Source organism: Heptranchias perlo, chromosome 21 (genome assembly GCF_035084215.1).
Source record: "Heptranchias perlo isolate sHepPer1 chromosome 21, sHepPer1.hap1, whole genome shotgun sequence".
Classification (NCBI taxonomy): domain Eukaryota; kingdom Metazoa; phylum Chordata; class Chondrichthyes; order Hexanchiformes; family Hexanchidae; genus Heptranchias; species Heptranchias perlo.
The window spans coordinates 22855152-22879840 of NC_090345.1; the positions used below are offsets into that span (position 1 = coordinate 22855152).

Below are 24689 nucleotides of genomic sequence, written 5' to 3' on the forward strand. Positions count from 1 at the left end.
AAAACCACTGTTATTAAGATGTGAGAGACTATGTAATTACATTTTAAAATAAAAGCAAACAAAAATTATGTTTTGATAAGCAAATCCATAGTTACCTATAAAAAGGCTGTTTTCATAACTAAGTATATTAATATTTCATAACTAAGTATATTAAGATACATTTGTAGTTACAATATAATGTACCTGTAGTTGATTGGAACAAGTTTTTGGATATGATACAATGCAAAACATGCTAGCTAATATTTGCAATAATAGTCATGAGTATTTAAATAAGAAAATAATGTTCAGTGTGCCATATACATGACTTTGGCATAACCTGGGAAGCTTCCCATGGCTCCCATTGGAGGAAAAAATATTTTAAGATACTGGTATGTTATTCAGACTATTTTAAATGCAGTGTTTCTGGTGAGATGGATGTAATAGGGGAGTTCTTCCTAACCAGCATTTATCCCTCAATCATCATTATAAAACAGATTATCTGATGACTTATCTCATTGCTGTTTGTGGTACCTTGCTGTGTGCAATTTAGCCACTACATTTCCCTGTTACAACAGTGACTAACTACACTTTAAAATTACTTAATTGGCTATAAAGCACTTTGGGACATGTTGAGGTTGTGAAATGCACTATATAATGCAAGTTCTTTCTTTATAATAGTGGTAAACTCTGTAGAAACAAGCTATACATAATATAATTTTTAAAAAGCTACTTAGTAGCAAAAGCAGAATCTTTGCCACATAGGGAACTTGGAAGTTGGTTTGAATTAATGGTAACTCCTATCTTTAATTTTTAGTATGCCGCCTGGATTGTTTAATTTCAATTTGAAAGACAGAATGCTTCTACTCTAGAGAGTCTGGCATAAAACTGTTGAGACATGTTTAGTTATGTTCTTCATTATGCAAGAAACATTAAACCGCTGCCTTAGATTAGTTCAACAAGTTCAAACCTGTCAAGCTTGTTATGAAATTCGCATGATTTAGACAAAAAAAAGTACAGTAGTATTGGCTTTCCATGGTAAAATCATAAAAATCTACTGCAATCTTTTTAAAGAAGCCAGATAAGTAAATATATAAATTAAAAATACAATTGTGGTCTCAAATATTTAAATTTGTAGAATGAAAGGTTCATTTAATTTCTATTTTGACAAATATACCTATCTCTGGCAGTAATGAAATAAACATTTTTGAGTGTAGTAACATTGGCACACATACAAAACAGCTGAACAGAATTATGATAAACAACCTTTTTGTTTCTCGTTTCTTTTATTTTTCTAATTCAAAAGTACGTATTTCTGATTTCAGTAATGAATCTTAAAGAGCAGGGGATAAATAAACTTGAATCACCATGGGTTAATATGTGCTGATATACTGTTCCTGACCTTGGTGATGTACTGCCACCTAGTTGCACCCCTTCCTCATGATGTGACCAGAACTCTGCAAAAAATATTAACATAAAACTGAACATATTTATGTGAAAGGAATGGTGAAGTTAACTCTAATTCTGTTAACTTTTAAACAAAATAAATGTTGATCGTCATGTACTTTTTTCGAACCCAGTAAATTTGCTATTACCCTGAAAATTAAAAATACAGTTGTGATCTCAATAAATATTTAAATTTGTAGATGAAAGGTTTATTTAAATTCTGAAAGGATTGCAGCTTCGATACTGCATCACTTATTTCTTGTGTGCACTTGCTCCAGAATTGCTTCGATTAATAGTATTCAAACTTAGCCTCTGATGTAGATATCTAGTTTAATATTGTGTGTACTGCGTATATAAATGGAACAATTTGTCTTGCAAGTTTGCACGGCCCCTTTACTTGAGTTCTACTTTGCACAATGCACTGCATTAGGACTGCTATTCTAACCACTTCCTGGCAGCTCAAAAACTGTGAAACACACCTGTTTTTGATTGCTTAATGCAAACTTATTGACTTGGATTTTAAATTGGAGATTTTAGCAAAGATAGAAAAGTATCTACTAAACAGTAATTGTTACATCTGTAAATGATGGTTTGCTTCCTTAAATTAAAAATTATTCTGACATTTTTGGATGTGTGATAAGTTGGCAGCTTGGCTTTCAGTCATTATGAAACACAAATGATTTTTTTTTCTTGCAGGATAAGGAGCCGCTTCGTAGTATACAACTTAAAGAAGTTAATAAGGTTCAGGAGTGTAAACAAAGGTTAGAATTATCCTTCTACTTTAGCCCAGGAAGTAGCCCATTTTTGATAAAACAGTTGTATTTATATAGCTTGATTGGTCATTTGTGCATTAAGTTACTGCTAAACCTTTAAATTTCAAGTAGTCCACACTCATGATTTCTGCTTAGTTAACTGTTAGTAGATCGTGTGAAATATCCTTACTCCACAAGCAACACAACAGCTGATGTAGGGATGAGGCTATGACTGTTGCAAGGTGTACTGAGAATACTGGTAACAGTCTGGCAAGAAAAATCTTGGATAAGAAGGTTTCCTTCTTAAAGAATGTAGAAGGAAATCAAATGGGAGTAATCGCAGTGTAGCCTTTAGTTGTAGTGGTAGGGCATTGGGATTTCTGTCTGAAATTTAAATTCTGTAAGTTAAAATCTCCTTAAGTGGCGGTCACATGGTTTACATGCTGTCGTGGCCACCCTACAGGATCAAAGGCTACAGTTTCAATTGAATTATTTAATGACTTAGTTTAAAAACTTGCATTAACTTTTAAAACATAAAGATCTTAATATTTAATGTTAATGTAACTCTTCAGAAGAGACTTGTGTAATATATGGAGGTAAAACTAATGTTAAATGACAACTCATTAAGTATTATGCAATTTGTATGCCCATATACTGTACAGTGGAACCTCCTGCTTATTGAAGAACAGGACTAGAGATTGTCCTTCAATTTTCATTACTATGCACACATGTAGATGTTACTCCTATTTTATTCCTTCATGCATTCTGAATAAAGCTAAATGACTAACACAAGTCAAATAATGAAAACTGTAGATGAATTTTTACTGCTTTCCTTTTGGCTTATATTGAAAACCACAGTTCAATTGAAACTGCAGTAGAGAAACAAAGTTGGAGAGGGGATGTCATAAGTTCTGTATTAGAAATCTACAAACCAGTTAGATTATGTAGCAGGTTCTAGTCTGAGTCCTGTACTGAAGGGTCTGTATAATCCAATAGAAATTTGTGAAATTCTAGGTGGGTAACAGAACAAGTTGATTTTGTGAGACCATTTGAAATGAAACCTACCATTCTTCCTCATTGGTTCAACTTCCACATAGAAGTTGCTATCTCAGGGAAAAAGTTTTCATCCAGACACTGGGCCCAATTTTCAAATTGAGCGAGGAAGTGGGTGTGGGGGGGTCACTTTGAGGTCAGGAAACCCATTAGTATAGGTTTCCAAGACGTCCTTATGATTTTGACGTAGGAACGTCTTTTATTTTGTTTTGTAGGTTTCCCGTCTGACTGATAGGCTGGTCTCAGTCGGACGGGAGACCAGCCAGGGAGAGTTTGCCTGTAGGTATCTTTGTTTGCATGGGGTGAGGGTGGGGGGCATGGGTGAGCAGAGGTGAGCACGCGAGTCATGGGGAATGGGATCAGGGGTCAGTCATGGGGGGTGGGGGGGCGGTGGCGGGATCGGAGGTCCACAATCGTGAGGCGGAAAGTCGGATGATCCCGGGGATGGGGGGGCGCGGGGTGACGGTGTTGGTGCAGGTAGGCTTGTTGGGCCTGGGGGAAGCACTCCTGCTCCTCTGGGCCCACAAGCTGTGCCTTTATAGGCACTTACCTGCAGTCTCGGGCCTTCTCTCCTCCTTTCACAAGGCATAAAACAGAAGGCCCGGCAATCCCGGCCCCCCAGGGTTGCAATAGGGAATTAGTTAAAAATGGAGGCCTGAAGCTTCCCTGAGAGGTTTTAAGGCCTGACCTGCCTCCTGGGAGTGAGTTGGCCGCCCGCCCTCGTCCCACCCCGGTGAAAATCGGAAATGGGCGGGTCTGAAATGGTGGCAATTTTCAATGCCCCCTTGCCCCTAACCCACCTGTTTTTTACTTTTAAAATTGAGCCCATTGTCTCATTATTGCACTGCCATTTTTCTCGGGTGATCTCACATCGAGTTACATCAAAACTACTGCACAGAAACAGGCCATTCGGCCCAACTGTTCTGTGCCGGTGTTTATGCTCCACATGAATCTCCTCCATCCCTAATTCATTTGCCAGTATCAGAATACCCGTCTATTCCTTTCTCCCCCGTGCATATCTAGCTTCCCCTTAAATACATCTATGCTATTTGCATCAACTATTCCTTGTGTTAGCACATTCCACATTCTTACCACTCTTTAGGTAAAGAAGTTTCTTCTGAATTCCCTATTGGATTTATTAGTGACTATTTTACATTGATGACCTCTAGTTTTGGACTCCACCACAAGTGGAAACATTTTCTCTACGTCTACCCTATCATTATCTTAAAGACCTCTATCAGGTCACTCTGCAGCCTTCTCTTTTCTAGAGAAAAGAGCCCCAGCCTGTTCAACCTTTCCTGATATTCTCTCAGTTCTAGTATCAACCTAGTGAATCTTTTTTGCACCCTCTCTAATGCCTCTATTTCCTTTCTATAATTTGGAGACCAGAACTGTGCACAGTACCCCGAGTGGTCTAACCAAGGTTCTAAACAAGTTTAACATAACTGCTTTGCTTTTCAATTCTATCCCTCCAGAAATGAACCCCAGTGCTTGATTTGCCTTTTTTATGGCTTTATTAAACTGCGTCGCTACTTTTGGTGATTTATGTAACTGTACTCTTAGATCCCTTTGCTCCTCTATTCCATTTAGACTTTTATTATCCTAGCAGTATGTGGCCTCCTTTATTATGTGGCCTCCTTTATTCTTCCTACCAAAATGCACTCTCTCAGTTATTTATATTGAAATTCAATTGCAAATTACACACCCATTTTGCCAGTTTATTAATGTCCTCGTGCGTTTTGACACATTCTTCCTTTGTATTAACTACACCCCCCAATTTGGTGTCGTCTGCAAATTTTGAAATTGTACTTCCGAGTACCGAATCCAAATCGTTAATGTAAATTGTGAACAACTGGTCCCAGCACCGATCCCTGTAGAACACCACATCCCACCTTTTGCCACTCTGAGAAGCTACCCTTAACCTCTATTTTGTTTTCTATTTTGTCACCAGCTTGCTATACATTCTGCTACCTGTCCCCTGACTCCACATGCTCTGACCTTAGCCATGAGTCTACAATGTGGAACCTTATTGGAAGCCTTTTGAAAATCCAATTACATCTACTGCATTACTCTTTCTGTTATTTCTTCAAAGAATTCAATATGGTTGGTCAAGCATGACTTTCCCTTCTGAAATCTGTGCTGACTATTCTTTATTATATTTTTGTTCTCTAGATGTCTGTCTATTACATCTTTGAATAAAGATTCCATTATTTTTCCTGCCACTGACGTTAAGCTAACTGGTCTATAGTTTCCTGGACTTGTTCTATCTCCCTTCTTAAATATAGGACTAACATCAGCTGTCTGTCAGACCTATGGCACTATTCATTTTTCTAGTGAATTTTTATATATATGTAATAGTGCCTCTGCTATCTCCTCCCTAATTTTTAATATTCGTGGATGCAATCCACCTGCACCAGGAGTTTTATCCTCCCTAAGTTTGATTGGTTTATCAATTATCTTCCCCCTTTCTATCTTAAATGTTATAATATCTTTTTCTATCTCTTCTTCTAATGTCCTGTCCACTTTGTTAGTAAAAACGGAGGCAAAGTAACTATTCAATATTTCTGCCATTTTGCTTACGTTACCTGATGAGTTTATCTTGTGCACCCTTTAGTGATCTAATCTGATTTTTCTTTTGTTGTTTGTGTCTGCAGAATACTTTACTGTTTTTTATATTCCTTGATGATTTAATCTCGTCATTCCTCTTTGCTTTCCTAACTTTTTTGACTTCTTTCCTAACTTCTTCATATTCCCTTTTGTCATCCAATTCTTTATTATCTGTGTACTTAGAATATGCCTTTTTTAGTTTCACTTTTACCCTTATCTCTTTATTCATCCATGGTGTTTCATTATTGGCTAGTTTGTTCTTTTTAGAGGAATATATGTCTCCTGAACTCTCTTGATCACCATTTTGAATATTCTCCACTGCTGTTCTATTTCCTTGTCTGTCAATTTGTTTTTCCAGTTTACCTTCCCTAGTTCCATTCTCTTCTCATCTCAAAATTAGCTTTTTTCCAATCTATTACTTTGGTCTTTCACAATCATTATTTTAAACCTTATATTGTGATCACTATTGCCTACATGTTCCCCGACGCATATTTCTTTTATCTGCTCTGGTTCGTTTCCCATTACTAGCTGCTTCTCACATACTCGGTAAGAAAGAAGTCTTGTACACTAAAAATTTGATTCCCTTTTCTCCTTTCCCTACCTCTTGCCAGTTTATTTGGGGTAGTTGAAATCTCTCATGATTATTATTCCATGTTTTTTACTCATTTCATGGATTTGTCTACATATTTCTTCTTTTACTTCTCTTCCACTATTAGGTTGTCTGTAGAATATCCCTATTGATGTGATCGATCCCTTCTTATCCTTTGTCTCAATCTATATTGATTTTGTTTCTATCTTAATGTTGTCTCTAATTAGTATAGCTACCCCATCCCCTTCCTTCTCTGTCCTTTCTAAATACATTATATCCTGCAATATTTAACTGCCAGTCCTGACAGGCTTCACCCAACTTATATACAAGGCCTTGCTCCGAACTAAATCCTAATTCTTTTCCTGTCATCTATAGGAGTCTTGATTGTTTTCTGCTCACACTAGAAAAAAAATTCTTTCTTTTTTTAAATACAAATTGTAGGAGACTGATCCGGCAATAGTTTAACAACTTATGTTAAATGTCCTGGATCTTTTCCATTGACCAGAAGCCATGATGTCTTTTTAATGTTTCCTGATACTGCATGACTTTCAGAAGTCCGAAGCCTCTTCCAGACTCTGCATTAGGGCCTATTTTGTTCAGTGAGATCTGTCTTGATGTCAGAGATATAGCCTCAAGCTTGACTTTCCAGGTGTAGACATCTCAGTTTCTAGCATGAGACCAGTTTCAGTTCTGACATAGAACTGGATGCAGGCAGGAATATCCCCAAAAATGTTTAAGGAAAAATGCGCCGGCTTTGCAACATTCTCTTCTGCTCATGGCCAGGGAGTCGGTGTCCTCTGGAGATTGATCAGCTTGCTCCATCTGATTTGCTGAATGACACAATTGCATGTAGAGGTTTGACAAATGAGAAAAAATATTAAGTTACCTACAAGATCTGTTATAACATCATAAATGTTATCTTAACCTAAGCAGATTTAATTATATTCAGCTAATTTAAGAAGTGTTTTTGTGCTTAAAAATGTGCTGCAGAGTGGTAGGATGATGTGGGTTTGTACATATAGTTACCGCATACGAAGTTCTGAATTTCATCTGTGCTGTTGGAGCAAGAGAAGCTAGGTACTTTCCCTCCGAGGAAGGCGAAGTAATAATGAATCATCTCATGCTGCTTTCGTGCATCTCCTGTTAGCTAGCTTAGCTGACGTTGGTAAATGCCTGGGAGTAGGCCAATTTGATTACCTTCTCATGTAAATAATGGTGTGGATAGAAAAATGAAACTTGATTACTTACAACAATATTTTTCTGTTGCAGAGAAATTCTGTTGCGCGACAACTTGTTTGAAATTGTTACTAATTTTAGAACATTTTACGTCCAGGTAGGTGCATTATTTGCATTGAGTAAAAGTAACAGCATCTGTTTAAGTGGACAAATACTGTTAGCTTAAACCTCTTTACAGATAAAGTAAAATGATTTCAGTGAAAGATCATTGCAACAGGATGAAATTGTGATCTAAAGCTGTATGTAATATTACCTAGCTTTATTGCTTCAAAAAGCATAATTAAGTGCAACTTTTAAATATTTGATGTTTTATCAGTTGTTGACTACTGTTCTATGTGTGCAATATTGAAACTCATTTTCAAGATTGTGTTTAGAAACCACACAATACAGTATTGACTATAATGCCCATTGCAGCATAACACTGACTTATCATTAGTTTTTCCATCAGCACCAATTACCTGCAATTCGTTGCATTCAAGATCCTTTCTCCACCACTTTAATGTGACACGTTTTCAGTCTATCGGTACAAGAACCTATAAGATTAACTGATTCTTGTATGTTTTACAAGCTACCAATTGTATAATATTTTAGTTGTTTCTATTTTTGTGAGTCATTTTATTTGTAAATAAATGTGCCATGGTGAGATGCGAATTCTCGATCTCTGGGTTGCTTGTCTTGAACCATAGTCTCGATACTTATATCCTCGTACCTACCTAGCCTCAGACTGGCAGATGATCAGTCACCAGACCTCTCTTCCCATGAGACTTTCATCAAAAGATCCAGAAGTGTAAGCCATATTTGAGTGGTCAGAGTGATTCTCACCTTCAAATTCTGCTTTTAAGATAATTTCTAGGGATTGAGGAAAACCATGATCATGCTGACTTCAATCCCAGACAGTACAGTGGGGACTTGTGCCTTCATTCACCAATAGTCATTGGCCACAGCAGCCATGAGGCTTTCCAGTCTGTGTACATAAAGATGGGATCCAGGAAGACTTAGAAATCTGGAATTTTGATGGAGTTAGTAATGGAATTGTTGCCGCTCTTGAGCACTAATTGCTGTGTCCAACATTGACCTGTTATGCTGGATAGAAAGGGGGAGGGAAGGCCAAAGACATTACATTTTGTAGATCATGTTAGACAAGATAGATATTTTTGGCCAGTGTGATCAATAGATCTTCCATGAGTTTCAATAGCTGATAATGTACTTGCCCAACATGGTGGTCCCTTCTGTGTTGGTGAGAGAAACCAGATAGTCATTTTGGCAAAAAAAAATCCAGTACCTCCAATTTGTGCCATCCATAGAAGTGCTTTTTCATACTATTCCACCTTTCACCAGTATCAGCCCAAGACAATCTACCTCATGAGAGCAGGGAAGAGCATTTCATGATGTATTTTCCAATGCAAGTTCAGGTTTCTATTGATAACCAAATTCATCCAACTAATTACGTTATATTGAACAGTGGGAAGCTGTCACAAGTTCAGGTCTGCTGTAGATACCTTCTCAGTTTCAGTGATGTCAGTTGCTCACATAAGTGGTCCGAACATTTTACTTTTGTGGGAGTTCATTCACTGCTCTATATCGATTTGTATGATAGTGTGTTCTGGGCTTTTGCCTGAGCCAGATATTTATGTCTTTCATGTATACATAGGAACATAAGAAATAGGCCCCTCGAGCCTGCTCCGGCATTCAATAAGATCATGGCTGATCTTCAGCCTCAACTCCACTTTCCTACCCGATCTCCATGTCTCTTGATTCCCTTCGTGTCCAAAAATCTGTCGCTCTCAGTCTTGACTATACTCAAAGACTAAGCGTCCGCAGCCCTCTAAAGAGAATTCCAAAGATTCACCATCCTCTGAGTGAAGAAATTGCTCCTCATCTCAGTCCTATATGTCCGACCCCTTATCCTGAGATTATGTCCCCTAATTCAAGACTGTCCAGCCAGGAGAAACATCCTCTCAGCATCTACCCTGACAAACCCTCTTAGAACCTTGCATGTTTTAATGAGATCACCTCTTATTGTTCTAAACTCCAGAGAGCATAAGCCCATTCTACTCCATCTCTCCTCATAGGACAATCCTCTCATACCAGGAATCAATCTAGTAAATCTTCGTTGCACCGCCTCTAAAGCAAGTATATGCTTCCTTAGGTAAGGAGACCAAAACTGCACACAATACTCCAGATGTGGTCTCACCGAAGCCCTGTACAGTTGCAGCAACACTTCCTTACTCTTGTACTCCAACCCCCGTGCAATAAAGGCCAACATACCATTTGCCTTCCCAATTGCTTGCTGTATCTGCATGTTAACTTTGTGTTTCGTGTACAAGGACACCCAAATCCCTCTGAACACCAACATTTAATAGTTTCTCACCATTTAAAAAATATTCTGTTTTTCTTACCAAAGTGAATAACCTCACATTTCCCCACATTATACTCCATCTGCCATCTTCTTGCCCACTCACTTAACCTTTGCAAACACTTAACCTGTCTATATCCCTTTGTAGCCTCTTTGCATCCTCCCCACAACTTACTTTCCCACCTAGCTTTGTATTGTCAGCAAACTTGGATACATTACATTCAGTCCCCTCATCGAAGTCATTAATACAGATTGTAAATCGCTGAAGCCCAAGCACTGATTCCTGCAGCACCCCACTAATTACAACCTGAGAATGATTCGTTTATTCCTACTCTCTGTTTTCTGTCCGTTAACCTTTCCTCAATCCATGCTTATATATTATCCGCAATCCCATGATACTAATCTTGTGTAACAATCTCTTATGTGCCACCTTATTGAAAGCCTTTTGAAAATCCAAATATACTACATTCACTGGTTCCCCTTTATTTACCCTGCGAGTTACATCCTCAAAAAAAACTCTAGTAGATTTGTCAAACACGATTTCTCTTTCGTAAAGCCGTGTTGACTCTGCCTAATCACATGATTTTCTAAGTGCCCTTTTACTCCATCCTTAATAATAGATTCTAGCATTTTCCCTTCTTCTGATGTCAGGCTAACTGGCCTATAGTTCCCTGTTTCCCTCTTCCTCCTTTCTTGAATAACGGAATTACATTTGCTACCTTCCAATCCACAAGGACCGTTCTAAAATCTAGGGAATTGTGGAAGATCAAAACCAATGCATCCACTATCTCTGCAGCCGCCTCTTTTAAGAACACTAGAATGTAGGCCATCAGGTCCAGGGGATTTGTCGGCTTTTAGTCCCATTAATTTTTCTAAAACTTTTTCTTTATTAATCTTCACATTGATATTTCTTCAATCTCTCCAAAGGCAGAGATTGTGTGAGAAAGCACGATATAAAGCAATTAGCAGCTTTATTTCATAGTACGATAAGTATACAGAACAGCAGTTATGATCAGACTCACTTAATTCAATCAATACAACTTAGCTTCACATAATAAAAAATAAAGAACCAGCCACGTTTCCTGGCATCAATAGGTGATCTTACTTAACTGAAACAAGATAATTTCTGACTATTCTCTCGTGCATTCCAACCGTCTCGCAATCTTTGTAGCCTGACTGCCTCTCAATATTCTTTTTCAAAACTTGTCTGTCTTTTATCTCTTGCTGTTTAGCGTCAGAAAAGGGCTGAAAGACTATTCAACACGGTGGGTGTGAGATGTTTATCGGTTGCTGTGGCAGTCTTAATGAATAGCTTATTATTTATAGTCTATGAGGAAACATCATCAACGCTAGCTCATGAGCATCTTTCCTACTTATTGTCTCGGAATCCTTTTTTTAAGCTGTGCTTTTAAAAACCCATAGTTAAGAATTTGGAAAAAGAATTCCTTTTCTGTGGAAAAATGGTCAAATGACCTTAAAACATGTCAATGCCCAAAAACTTATCTGGGGTTATGTTTGCAAATTACATTGCAGGTTCCCTGGTAACCAGCTAAAGGCTAACTAGAATAGGAAAATTCCCATAAAATGAGAGTCCATTCTGTGTCCCTGAATAACGACCCCTGAATGCAGTTATCTTTTGCATTGTGGGCAATATAGTCTCTAGTTTGGAAGTAAACTCCAGCTATTGAATGGTTTGTGATGGTTGAGAGAGAGAGAAAACAGGGAACTATAGGCCAGTTAGCCTGACATCAGCAGTAGGGGAAATGCTAGAATCTATTATTAAGGTGTAGTAACAGGGCACTTAGAAAATCATATGATTCGGCAGAGTCAGCATGGTTTTATGAAAGGGAAATTGTGTTTGGCAAATCTATTAGAGTTTTTGAGGGTGTAACTAGCAGGGTAGATAAAGGGGAACCAGTGGGTGTAGTATATTTGGATTTTCAAAAAGCATTCGATAAGGTGTTACACAAGATTAGCATCATGGGATTGGGGGTAATATATTAGCATGGATTGAGGATTGGTTAACAGACAGAAAACAGTGTAGGAATAAACGGGTCATTTTCGGGTTGGCAGACTATAACTAGTGGAGTGCCGCAAGGATCAGTGCTTGGGCCTCAGCGATTTACAATCTATATCAATGACTTAGATGAAGGTATCGAGTATAATGTATCCAAGTTTGCTGATGATACAAAGCTAGGTGGGAAAGTAAGCTGGGGTGGACAAATGTAAGTGTTGTACGACTCCTTACATTTGTCCACCCCAGTCCATCGCCGGCATCTCCACATCATGGAAAGTAAGCTGTGAGGAGGAAGCAAGGAAACTGCAAAGGGATATAGACAGGTTAAATGAGTAGACGAGAAGGTGACAGATGGAGTATAATGTGGATAATTTCACATTTCCCCACTTTGGCAGGAAGAATAGAAAAGCAGAATTTTTTTTAAAAGGTGAGAGACTAAGAAAAATTGGTAGTCAGAGAGATTTGGGTGTCCTTGAACACGAATTGCAGAAAGTTAACATGCAGGTACAGCAAGCAATTAGGAATGTCGACGGTATGTTAGCCTTTATTGCAAAGGGATTGGAGTATAAGAGTGAGGAGGTCTTGCTGCAATTATATAGGGCTTTGGTGAGACCACACCTGGAGTTTTGTATACAGTTTTGGTCTCCTTACCTAAGGAAAGATATACTTGCCTTAGAGGGGATGCAGCGAAGGTTCACTAGATTGATTCCTGGGATGAGAGGGTTGTCCTATGAGGAGCGATTGAGTAGAATGGGCCCAAACACTCTGGGGTTTAGAAGAATGAGAGGTAATCTCATTGAAATTTATACAATTCTTCGAGGGCTTGACAGGGTAGCCGCTGAGAGGCTATTTCCCCTGGCTGAAGAGTCTAGAACTAGGGGTCATGGTCTCAAGATAGGGGGTCGGCCATTTAGGACCGAGTCGAGGAAAAATTTCTTCACTCAAAGGGATATGAATCTTTTAAATTCTCTACCCCTTAGGGCTGTGATTGCTCAGTCGTTGAGTATATTCAAGACAGATCGATAGACTTTTGGACTCTAAGGGAATCAAGGGATATGGAGATAGGGTGGGAAAGGGGAGTTGAGGTCGAAGATCAGCCCTGATCTTATTGATAAGCAGAGCAAGCTCGAAGGACTGTCTGGCCTACTCCTCCTATTTCTTATGTGCTTACACTACAGGGTGCTGCTCTGCGCACAATATAGTATAAATATCACGTTATATGCTTAAAATCTGATGTGATTCTTGATTGTGTTTCAGGCTGATAGTCCAGAAGATATGCACAACTGGATAAAGGCAATATCTGGGGCAATAGTAGCACAGCGAGGCCCCGGAAGATCAGCAGCTTCTGTATGTCTATACGTTAATAACTTGCACAGATGCTTAAACTCACTAGGATTAACAGTTATTTATTTCTAAAGTGAATGATTTAACACTTTATTTCATGGTGATCTTCCCCCCCACCCCACCAACCAAAAAAAAGTTATTGCATGATCGTAACAGTTTGTTTGTTTCTGTCCACATATACGCTGTTTCCTTCTGATTAGCAAGAATTTATGATGCCTGGAAAGTTAATACCAATTACATAAATTTTCAGCAAGTTCTCTTTTATAGCTCCTGATTCACCTTACCCTTTATCTTTCATTAGATCATATAATGGTAAATAAAAATCCCCATTTACTTGGTTAGTCAACTATATTAAAAATTAAATGTTATTTAAAAATAAGATGCTCATTAGAGATTATGATTGCTATTAAAATTGATGTTTGTGTAAAATGGGAAATGCAAGATTTAGAGGACTGGCTAGAATAAATTTGATAAATACAATATAAGAATTTAGTTTTTGCTATAGTCACTTTTAGTAATATAAGTTAAATAAGTGTTTTCTGTTCATATGAAAACCTCAAAAATCTGTATCATCGGTGATTGAGTGTGTGCCTCCCAGTATGTATTGTACATTCTAAATGGGTCTTTGGTTTTCAGTTTACACCATTTTAACATTGACTGTCAAGCTGTTTTGTCAGAAAAGCTTCAGTAGTTGAAGTTGCTTTTGCAAGTTTGTTTTCTGTAGACAAACTATGCTGTACATGGATTACAGTATTTCTTCCCATTAATCCCTTTACTCGAGGTAGCTTTCTTGGTTTTACTTTCTTCTACAGATTACACAGTCATATTTCTCAGATTGTTCATCTGTTTCCAGATTCCAAAAGAAATATTACAATGTTAGAAAAGTGCAGAGGATTTAAAATGCAATTAAATGAAGTTGGTGAATTCAGAAGGATGGAACTGGGAAATATGTTGATTTGATTGGCTATTAAAGACATATCTTGACATGCAAGTATATGGCTGTGTTTTCTATTATTTCTCTGCTCTCTTTATACGAGTGTAGGATACTCTAATCTGAGCTTTGCACTGTGTTCTTCCAGATGCGGCAAGCCAGAAGGCTGTCGAATCCTTGTATACAGAGGTATACATCAAGAACTGGTGAATGCGGCACGTATGTGAGCTCTCATGTAAAGCAAGCTTTTTTAAGGAGGATTAGAATCTAGCAATTGCTGATTGTGCTGGAAGTAATTTCATAAGTAACTTTATGCCCTATGGTTGGATAAAATAGTGGACATTAAATTATTGGTTCAGTTGCTGATTTATGGTCAGGAATTTAAACTAATACTTTTATCCCTTGCTGAAAAAACGTTTGTATAATTTTAACTTTCTCCTTGCTGCTACAAATTAATTGAAATACTTTTCATGTTGATTTGAAATCCATGTAATTCATTTCTACCATAATGATTCCTTTCTAACATGTGCCACAAGTAGAACTAGGAATATGCTATCAAATTTAAATAGAAAATTTAATATTGTGTTTCTGTGGCCAAGCAATAAATGTGTTAGCTGCCCAGTCAGATAGTTGTGGGGTTGGTTATGGGATTACCTTCATTCTAATTGACTAACTGGAGCTCTGAGTAATGGAAGAGCATTTCATCTAACAAAGAAGAAAAAAAATAACACTAGAGCAATATGACTTTTCCATCTTCATGACTTAGCAAGGCTGTGTGTATGTTGCAGTAATCATGGGGAGAAAAAGTTAAATGACAGAGAAATGTGGAAGAAAGAAAACCATTCTACAGTTTGCAATTTAAGCAAGATTATAAATGTTGGTAGCTGTTACTTCTAAACATACCCCCAATTGATGCTATGGGTGCAAAGGTTTCTTCAATGAATATGTATATATGAGGCAAAAGGGATAGTCCACTTTGTGGGAACACATAACCAAAAAGAAAAAGCTAGGGATTTTCCTTTGCTTATAATCCTCCATGGTGTATTACCATTTTGATTAATTTGCATGAGAGTTCATATTTCCTCATTTTTATTTATGGCACAAGCTGATCTTTTATCTCTGCAATAGCAAAGACCATATATTAATGCTTAGTTAACACTTCTTACAACAGATTGATCACTGACCTTGAGTTCAATTTGCATTCATGTCTTTGCATGTAAAATGTGCCCTGGAATGTATGAGTCTCTGAAGCATGACACCACAGTGGTAGATCTGCATTGCATGAGCGTGTGTGTGTGTGTTTTTTTTATAAGATAGCATAAATTTGGTGACTCTTATTTTACTTCAAGGGCAGAATTTTTTTGTATTTGTTTAGAACTGCCTCTTTTGTGTGACTTAGATGATTTTAGGGTAGTGCATACTGGAATCTGATTTTGATTTAAACTGCTCCATTACCTGAGCTGATTAATGTGCAAAATATTTGAGGTTTGGTTTTGTTTCCATTCCTCACTGTTGTTCAGGACAGTGATGTATCCCACTGTAACAGTTAATATTTGACATACAAAAAAAAATTACTATATACTATACACACTGTAAAGACTTAAGTCATTTTTATAGCAACCTGGTGGTTTCACTGAATGTTTGCATCCACTGTTTTGGTAACATTGTTGTCTTATTTATCTTGGTCATACATTGGTGCTTTGTCTGAGTGGTTTGAAACAAATTCTAAATCTAGCTTCTGTTCTCAAAATAAATAGATTCAAAACCCTCTTTTAGGCCTTCATTAAAGGTTAAAGAATGTTTTTTTATACTGATGCTATGATTAGCTTTCTTTAAAATACATGACCTAATTGTCTGTGGGGTTTTGTAAGCTTTGTTCGTGATCACTTCTTTAATTCACTGAAAATACGGTAATTTGGTCCTGTACATTTTTCTGAATGTTAGCTCAGAAATTTGTTACCAAAACACAGTGCTAAGTGGTAATTTTTTACAGCATGGTCTGCAAGGGCAGATCTTGCAAAAACATCTGTGCTGCTGCTTATGGTTTTTTTTTGCTTCATCTGGTTAACATATTAATTGGGTGAACACAAGAGGTGAATTGATGCAGCACTATTCACAATTTCCTAGTAGCATTTGAGCACATTAGCAGTCAATGTTGAATTTGAAACTACATTTTCTTTTGCTTATTGAATTCTGCAGGCTTGCTGTTTTCTGTATATTTGAATAGACTTTTGCATGCCTTATGAATTGATGTAATTAGTGATAATTCTTTCTGAAACTTCTTATAAAACTGCCTTGCAGTAACTTTTCAAATACCACATAAGTAAGACTTTTAACAGTGCCTGTGTGTGTATGTCTGAATGGAATGTGTATGTTAATATATGCATCAATTGATGTTTAGTGCTATTGCCAATATCCATAAGTGTCTCTAGAACTATAAAATCTAAGTTGCTGTGTGCTATCTGCCAGGTGATGTGTGCAGGGCTTCTTGTGAGACAAAAAAACTTTATTTCCCGTTCATCGCTTGTTGTAAGTGCTTACTTGAACTTGAATTAACAACCTGCTAGTAATGGATTACCAAATACTGAAGTATTTCATCTGTACCTGTCAATAGGGTGGTATGAAAAGGCTCATCAAAACAGAAATCTTAAAAAAAAAAGACAATTTAGCTCAATTCCCGTGAAATGCATACATTATTGATTACAGATTTTGGCACAGACATGAGGCTGAACGGTTCAGATTTTTCTTTATACCTTTTGTAAAATATTAAGAATGTAATTTATGTTCTTCATAACAATGTTGACTTTGAGGACAGTTTTATCAAGGAAGCAATTATTACTCATAAAATGTTGTACTTGGAAGGTTGCTCATTTTTTTAAAATCAGAACCTCAAACAGAAATGGTTAGTGAAACAGCATTTATCAATAGTATAATCTTTATCAGCATGAGTGAACTTGGAAATTAGAGTTTTCTTTATTCACAATCTAATTGAAAGTTTTATCTGCAGTACTTTTAAATTGTACTTGCAGGGTTAGGAGTTTAGTTAATTTGTTTCTTGATATCAACAAATTAGGTTGCATCTGAATACAAATTGAGTCTCATTTCTAAGTTCAAGGTGTCCTATCCAAATTTATTTCATGCTCCATATATTGGATCTGAATAGTTTGTTTCAACATAGTTCTATGCCATGTGTGACAAAAATGAAGCATTTCTATCTATTATGTATTGTTTATCAGACTCTTCCTTGATTGTCACACTACACACAGGGTTAAAATTAAATGCTATTAGCTGATTCATCAAGCTGTAGAGAATATAAATTGTGTTCTGGTTTGAGTTTAGAGCATCTTGGGCCACTCTTGTTGGTAAGACTTCCCTTCCTGAGTCACAGACAGTGCTTTTACTTGCTCAGATATTAGGTGTTTTGTAGTGTGCCATGGGATCATACAAAGAACCCTTTTCACTTTTTTCTGGCTTATTGATTTTATCACTTGCCTTCACATGATCTTCCTTGACCTCAGAAGGCCCGAATAACACTTTACTAGACTGTGACTTAGGCTTTAATTGCTAAACAAATTTATTAAACAGTAAAAGAATCTGAAGGTAGCAGTAACACACTGGATTTTATTGTAGTCTTTAAATTCAACAGTCTTTGAAAATAACAAATAATTACAACGGCTGCACTAAAGTGTAAGGCACATAATATTCTTGTGTGGCAATTCATTTTTTCTCTCTCCAACTGCAGAAGAACTCATGCCTGACAGTCTTTCTTTGAAGGCTTTAAACCAACTCTTCAGTTTGAACCAGACAGGCTGAAATACTTTCCAAGAAAAAAACAACTGGGACCAAGCAAATTTCAATAACTGTCTTAAAGTCTAAAAAACCTGCCAATTAAACATTATGTTTTTATTGAATTGAATGACTTGGCCCTCTTGGATACCTAAGTTAAACAGCAATTGATTGTCGCTATTGTAACAAAATAAACTGACATTTTATTTTCTGAGTGAAGCTTTTTTTTTGACCCTTTGGGTACCATGAAAGAAAGAAGCTAATACCATCATATAAATTAGACACAATGTTTAATTTTTGTCTTGCTTATTTACATTGTATTTTACACTAGAAATTTTGAGAAATCTCTGAACCAGTTTGACAGGTCAGATGAAAGGTATGAATCGCATGGCATGTAACTAATTTTATGAATCTAGTATCACAGTTCAACATAATTTTGGGGATCCTGGCATTCTTTACAATTTTTATAAATAACTTTGTTTTAGCATTGCCATAGATATTTAAACACATACAAGTCTGTGTTCCATCTAGCATATGTTTTTCACTTTGTATTATAGGCTGTGGTCCTCGTTTGCTGCCTAAAATGCTTTGCTCCTCCTTTGACAGCAAATATGCTTATTAACATCATTGCTGATGCTTTGCTTTGTGGTTTTGTTTTTCTGCTTTTGTTTTACAGAGAGTAAAATCTGACTCTGAAATACTGACATGCCACTAATGACCTTGTGTGTCTGACCAACAATCCTCTTTACAGGAGCCTTCTGACCCTTCCACAGCAGAATCCAGTACTGTCTCATCTTCCTCAAAAACACCAGCCACCTATAATCCCCTCATTGCCACAGCCAGCAGCACTGCAGACCACAATCCCCAACATAACCAGGAGAAGAGAGGACTTCACAAGTCTTCTACCATGGCTCAGCCAGGGCAGCACAAGATCCAGGCTGTCTCTTCCCGAAAACAAGCTGCCAAAATGACAAAGGATGATTCAGTTCCTCAAGGTAAAAATGGCGTGCAGGAGAGTTATCCTGCTCCTCTGGATCTGGATGATGCTAGTCTTCCCGTCAGTGACATCTAAAGGTGGAAATTGAAGGTAAAAGTCTTGTCATCCAAATCTATATCTCACGTTTGAGATCTCTGATGGGAGTTGCTAAAACGGGAAGAGGATTATTCTATTCTCACTTTCAAAACTTTGCTTCTAGATTCACCTCATTAGTCTACGTAGTGAAGTGCATCTGCTGATATTTTTCTGTAGCAGATTCCATGCTGTGGCATCCATGGAGAAATCTGGATCGATTTGGTGTTCAGTTGTCTGCCTACTTTTTAAAAAAAAACATTGTGCCTAACGAACAGTGTGGTGTACCGTCCTGGTCCCAAAGATATTGCACCTTGTCACTAAACATACGGTTATTCTTTTGTATATTCAGGTCAATGAGGGTTTCCATTGTGAAAATCTTAAAACCATGTTTTACTCAGCCTTGACAGTTCCAGGTTGTACTGTGTATGATCCTTAACTTGTGGCCTGTGTGTTTTCGTGCACCAAAATCCCATATAGCTTCAAGTGCCTGTCTTTACACTCTGTGGAACCAAGTTGTTTTCATATGTATCAATATTTGATCTATATTGCACGACTACTTTCTTTTTCTTAAGTTCTTAACCTTTTGAGTTCAACTGATGGAGGAAACAGTAAATGTAATTGTTTGGACACAATTCAAGTTTAAATTGATACAATATTACTGATCTTTTTAATGGTTTCCTGTGCAATACTTATTTCACTAATTGTGAACTGCAGAAGTTATTGGGGGCTTTTGATACTGTCACTGGGTGTAACATTATGAACAGTGCTGTATTGAACCTTGTGATTTTTTAAAATATACACAGGATGAAAGATATACAGATGTTTTTTTCAGCTGTGCGTCTACCAAATATATTTTACCTTAAAATCTTTGGGAGGGGAAGAGAGAGACTGTCACACGCACAGAGAATATTCAGCTTAAACTGATTAAAGCTTCTAAGTGGAACTTGACTAGCTGGAATGTCTTGAAGGGAGTCCTGGTCTGAGCATCAATGGAGATAGGGCCAATGTGCAGAGGTTGAGTTCATAAAGATATTTTTAATTTATGGTGAAAATGTGGTGGTCATTTGCAGAAATGAATTATAGTACATCTGTTAAATGCTATTTAATCAGTATTTATGGAAATCTCAAATATTCACCCTTATTAAACCCTTAGTATTTCTGCAGTTTTTATCTTATAGGATATACTTAGCACAATTCCCATCAGAATGCCTGGATTAAAATATTTATTTCATACATACTGTATACATATTCATACTGTTGGCATTAAGTTTCATTATTTTCTATGGAAAACTAGTTTTGTTTTTGTACTAGTAGCCTTTTTCTACTTTTACAACTCTCTTTTACCAGTTTGCTTATTTGTGCCAAATATTGATGAGCTACCTGGATAGGAATGAATTGACCCTAATGTCCTTTGGATAGCTCAGCTTAATGGGCTACTCCTTTGAATGATCCTACAATGTCTTATCTTGTGCATTTGTGTAAAATGGTTTGCGCCCCATTTAGGGTCATCATTGTTGCAATGTTGTTGAGGCTTGGATGCTGAAATGTGGTTATTTTCTGATTTGCCCTCCGCTACCACCGCTTCCTGCTGCTCCACGGAAAGCGATGAGCCAGGAGAGTCCTAGATACAAAGGCTGAGCTAAGAAACATTATGTTTCAGCAATCCAGGTTGGAAATTATCAGGAAGAAGGCAACCCTGGTAGAAGGCTGACTAATTTTGTAACTTTTTTGGAAGAAACGATTGAAATTGCTGGAGGGTACTTTTTAATGTTACAAATTCTTGAAGATAAAGCATTGCAGGACCTTATCCTACCCATGTTCCTTTAATCAATTAATTAACTTCCTGGCGTATTTTGATTTTTTAAAAAAAAGTAATGGTAGCTTTAATTTTAATACTGTAATTGGCTGCAATTTATTTACTATAGTTTTTAACAAAGTACATAATAGAATTAAATTGCTTAAATAGTTTGTGTACAGAGTTGTTAATAACTGTGGAAGCCCTCTATAGAATGTTAGGGTTTGCCTAATTGTTATGAAAACTGTGATGTTATGGCACTTGAGGAACATATTTACTGACATGGGTAGTTTCATATGCAGCAGCTCAATTTTTGTTTATTGTATAATTATATCTTGGGTTTCTTTATTCACACATACCTTAGTTTTGGAGTTTGCTTGTCTTAAGTTTATTGGCAAAAAAAAGACTAAAATACATTAATGCAGGGCTTTTGGCTTTATTATCAATCAGTAGTAACAAATATTTTCTGTTAATGGTCGTCTGCAGTTGATGTAGCAGAATAAATAGCTCAATTATGATTAAATAGTCATCAAAACTTGTAGCACAGTACAAATTTCACAAATGACCACTTTTTTAAAACTGAGAATGAAAGCGCTCCTGACATTACCTTTTGAACACACTAAAGTCGTTTCTTTCACTGACACTGAAAATCGAGTAATTTTTAAATCACAATTTTTCCACCAAAAAGGAACAAAAGCTCAATAGAAAGAAGATATATGATTTCTTATCTAATTATTTTTCTTTTCCACATATGGAAATGTATTGTGTATGAATAGCTAGAATTATTTCAAAAACCTGTGGGAGAAATTACATGTAGAACCTGTAAAATCTTGATATATTTAGTTCAATATTTTTATTTTTGTAATTGTAAATTTGCTAAGCTTATTGGCATTGGTACTGCTTCTGACATTGCATGTGCTACTGCTGTGTACTTGAAAACATTCTTTGCAAATGTATGGATTGGGTGAAAATATTGATTGCATTTACACTATCGTGGGGGTCTATATTCAACTACTGGTGAACTGAAAATATCTAATTTGAGGTGGAAAAATGTGTATTTCTGATAATTTAGTCTGCTAACAAAAGCTTTTATTTATCTTTGCTGAACTTTTTATATAATTCTGCAAAAATGTTTAAATTATTTTTGAAGGTTATGTAAGGACTCTCCTGAACATGTTTGTTCATCTGAGACAATAAAAAACTACATGATGATTTTTACACCTTTGTTGCCTTTCTGTGGTTAAGCATTCTATTTATATCTGAAGCACACTTGTTGCAGAGATAAAGATGCATGTTTTGGCAGAATGTGTAGACATGAGAGACATTTTTGGCATTGATTTCATTCACCTTGCCACTTACTTGAAGTTTGCAGATAACATTGGTATGCATTTCCCCTCGTGTTTGTTTCTTCCACCAATCTCAGGTTATGGTGAAGGTCCTCACTCTGTCAAATAACACTGATGCATTTCATCTCTGAGTAGGATTAATCTCTTCAAAATATTCAAAGAACTGTTCTTGGAAGGTGAATGCAAACAAATTTGTAGGTTATGTGTAGAAGTTCCAGCATGGAACATTTGAGTATTTTGTCATTCTTTTACAATTTATTATTGTATGAACACTTAGAATATTTGTATTAAAATAACCTGGTGGATGCCTTTTTTAAAATCAGAGCCAACAGAAGAATTGAACATGCCAATATTCATACAACCCATTTTCAGAAGATTCCTCAGTTATTTGTTTCCTATGGTGCAAAGACCCAAGGCCAACCAATGGCCAAACATTGGATAGCTAAGTGAATGGTTGAGTACATTCCCCCAAGGAAGAAACCCAGCAACAGATTAAATAGCATTCCACCTGTTCCCAGGCTGTATCCAGGGCATTTCTTAATCAGATTTCAGTTGAAGATATTGCTTTTTGGAATAAGCCTCCACACGTTACTGTCTACAGTTGACTGCAGCAGACTGAAATCTTTGGGTATGTCTGGCCAACTGATATAACTCCCTCTACAGGAACCTCCCCTCTCCTAAATTGTACCATTTTTATTTCTTCCTATGTTCCGTAGAGGATGCATGATCCACACACCATGATCCCGCCCAACCATCCTTGCAGGCCCTGCAATGTCACTGATGCACTAGGGTTAGGGCATTAGTTGAGATCAAGATAAACTGGTGCAATGGAGCAGGCCCTGTGACTTCATATGAAACAAGAGTAAAGATTATAAGATGTACCACCTATGTATACGTTGTATTTTATGTGCACGGTAAGCATGTGGTTTTTGCAAAACCAGCTGAGCTAGTCTTTAGTTAGTGTGTGGCAAATGCATATCATTCAAGGAATGAAAACCTTAGTCTGCATACATGCCATGCAAATCATTAGGTGGAGCACAGTGATGGGTTAAAAAGCATAAGTATAGAGTGAGAAATATTCAAGGAATCTCAGTAGATGTGCATCACAATGTGAGTTTCAAGCTGTCATTTGGAGGCAGCATATAGGTCAAACCAATGGTGAGAAGCTAAAGACAAGTTCCTGAATAAGTGATATTTGCTGTCAGCTTGGTGTGTGATCTGCTGCGGTAGATATGACTGGACTGTGCTGCACTAAACCGGTTTTCTCTCCTTAATGTGAACTGGTGAATATAATGACAGTGCACACATATTTGCCCCAGATTGAGTTGGATTTGTCGGCTATTTGTCCAACACTTTGGATCTTTTGATCAATATGCAGATGTTGTTGACTAATTAAATAGAACCCTGCTGTATTCAATAGATCAGGAGCTCAGAATCAACTTTAAAAATAAAACAGTGATAACTATAGCATCGATTAGGTTCAGAATAAATAAAACATTTAGAAAGACTAACATTGTGAAACTCAACTCAAGTTAAGTTGCAGTGGAAGGAAGTGGGATCTGTAAAATGGTAGTGAAGTCTGAATAACTATTTTCACATATAAATTATTTTTAGCTTGAAAGGCAGAATTGAAGTAGACTCCCAAAAACACCAAATAGTGCCAAAAATCTAACCTTATAGGGGAGCATGTCCTCAGATCCCAGAAAATAAATCTCCACCTTTTAACAGCATCATCCTTTGGATTTTCATGTACTTCAGGTTTATTTCTGCAATGCAAGTGATGGAATGTCAGATAAACACGAAACTTAAGTTATGGTGACCTTGTGCCCCTTGGCACTTTCAGTTTAACTACAGCCCTGATTTTGCAATCTCAGTAAAATTAGGGCTGCAAATGCCCATGTCACAGCTGTACCCTTGCTAGTACTGTGGAGAGGTAGGTCCATGCTGAGTTTTTCAATGGGAGTCTCTCTTAATTTAAACAGGTTACTGACAGGAAAAACTTGCCCAGAAAATTTAGCCTGTGGTACACATGGCTGGAAAGTGTAAATCCACTAAGGCATCAACTCTTAAAGGGCTGCAGCTCACCATAAATGGAAAGTTATGAGGGCAGAAAGGTGGAGTCATTGTTCATAATGGCACAGCAGAAACATGGGCAACACTACTCCTTCAGAAGCTGAAGATTTGAAAGTCTTGCTGCAGGAGGTGTACCAAAGGAGGATTGCTCTATTTGGGGCTGAAGCGCACCCTCAAGTAAAAGCACAGGTTTCAGCTGCATGGAGCTAAGTCATTGACCAAGTCAATAAAGTCACCAGGTCACTTCGTAACTGGATGCAAATGAAGTTTTCTGGTATTGGGAGTAAGGCAAAGGCAGTTCTGCATTGAG

General features: G+C 37.1%; 1 protein-coding gene across 12 annotated transcripts in view; it reads left to right on the forward strand.

Annotated features, from left to right (window-relative positions):
* Positions 1-22178, forward strand: part of plekha1b (pleckstrin homology domain containing, family A (phosphoinositide binding specific) member 1b) — a 77397-nt gene extending 55219 nt beyond the window's left edge. For 2 of the 12 annotated variants that reach the window (XM_068002282.1, XM_068002284.1), the window contains 5 exons: positions 2119-2183; positions 7693-7756; positions 13290-13379; positions 14456-14530; positions 18845-22178. In XM_068002282.1, coding sequence (XP_067858383.1) covers positions 2119-2183; positions 7693-7756; positions 13290-13379; positions 14456-14530; positions 18845-19165 — 615 coding nt within the window. In that variant the 3' untranslated portion in view covers positions 19166-22178. Of the gene's footprint in view, positions 1-2118; positions 2184-7692; positions 7757-13289; positions 13380-14455; positions 14531-18769 lie in introns of all 12 variants that reach the window. The other 10 variants (XM_068002285.1, XM_068002288.1, XM_068002286.1 and 7 more) reach the window with 7 other exon arrangements.
* The last annotated feature ends 2511 nt before the right edge of the window (positions 22179-24689 follow it).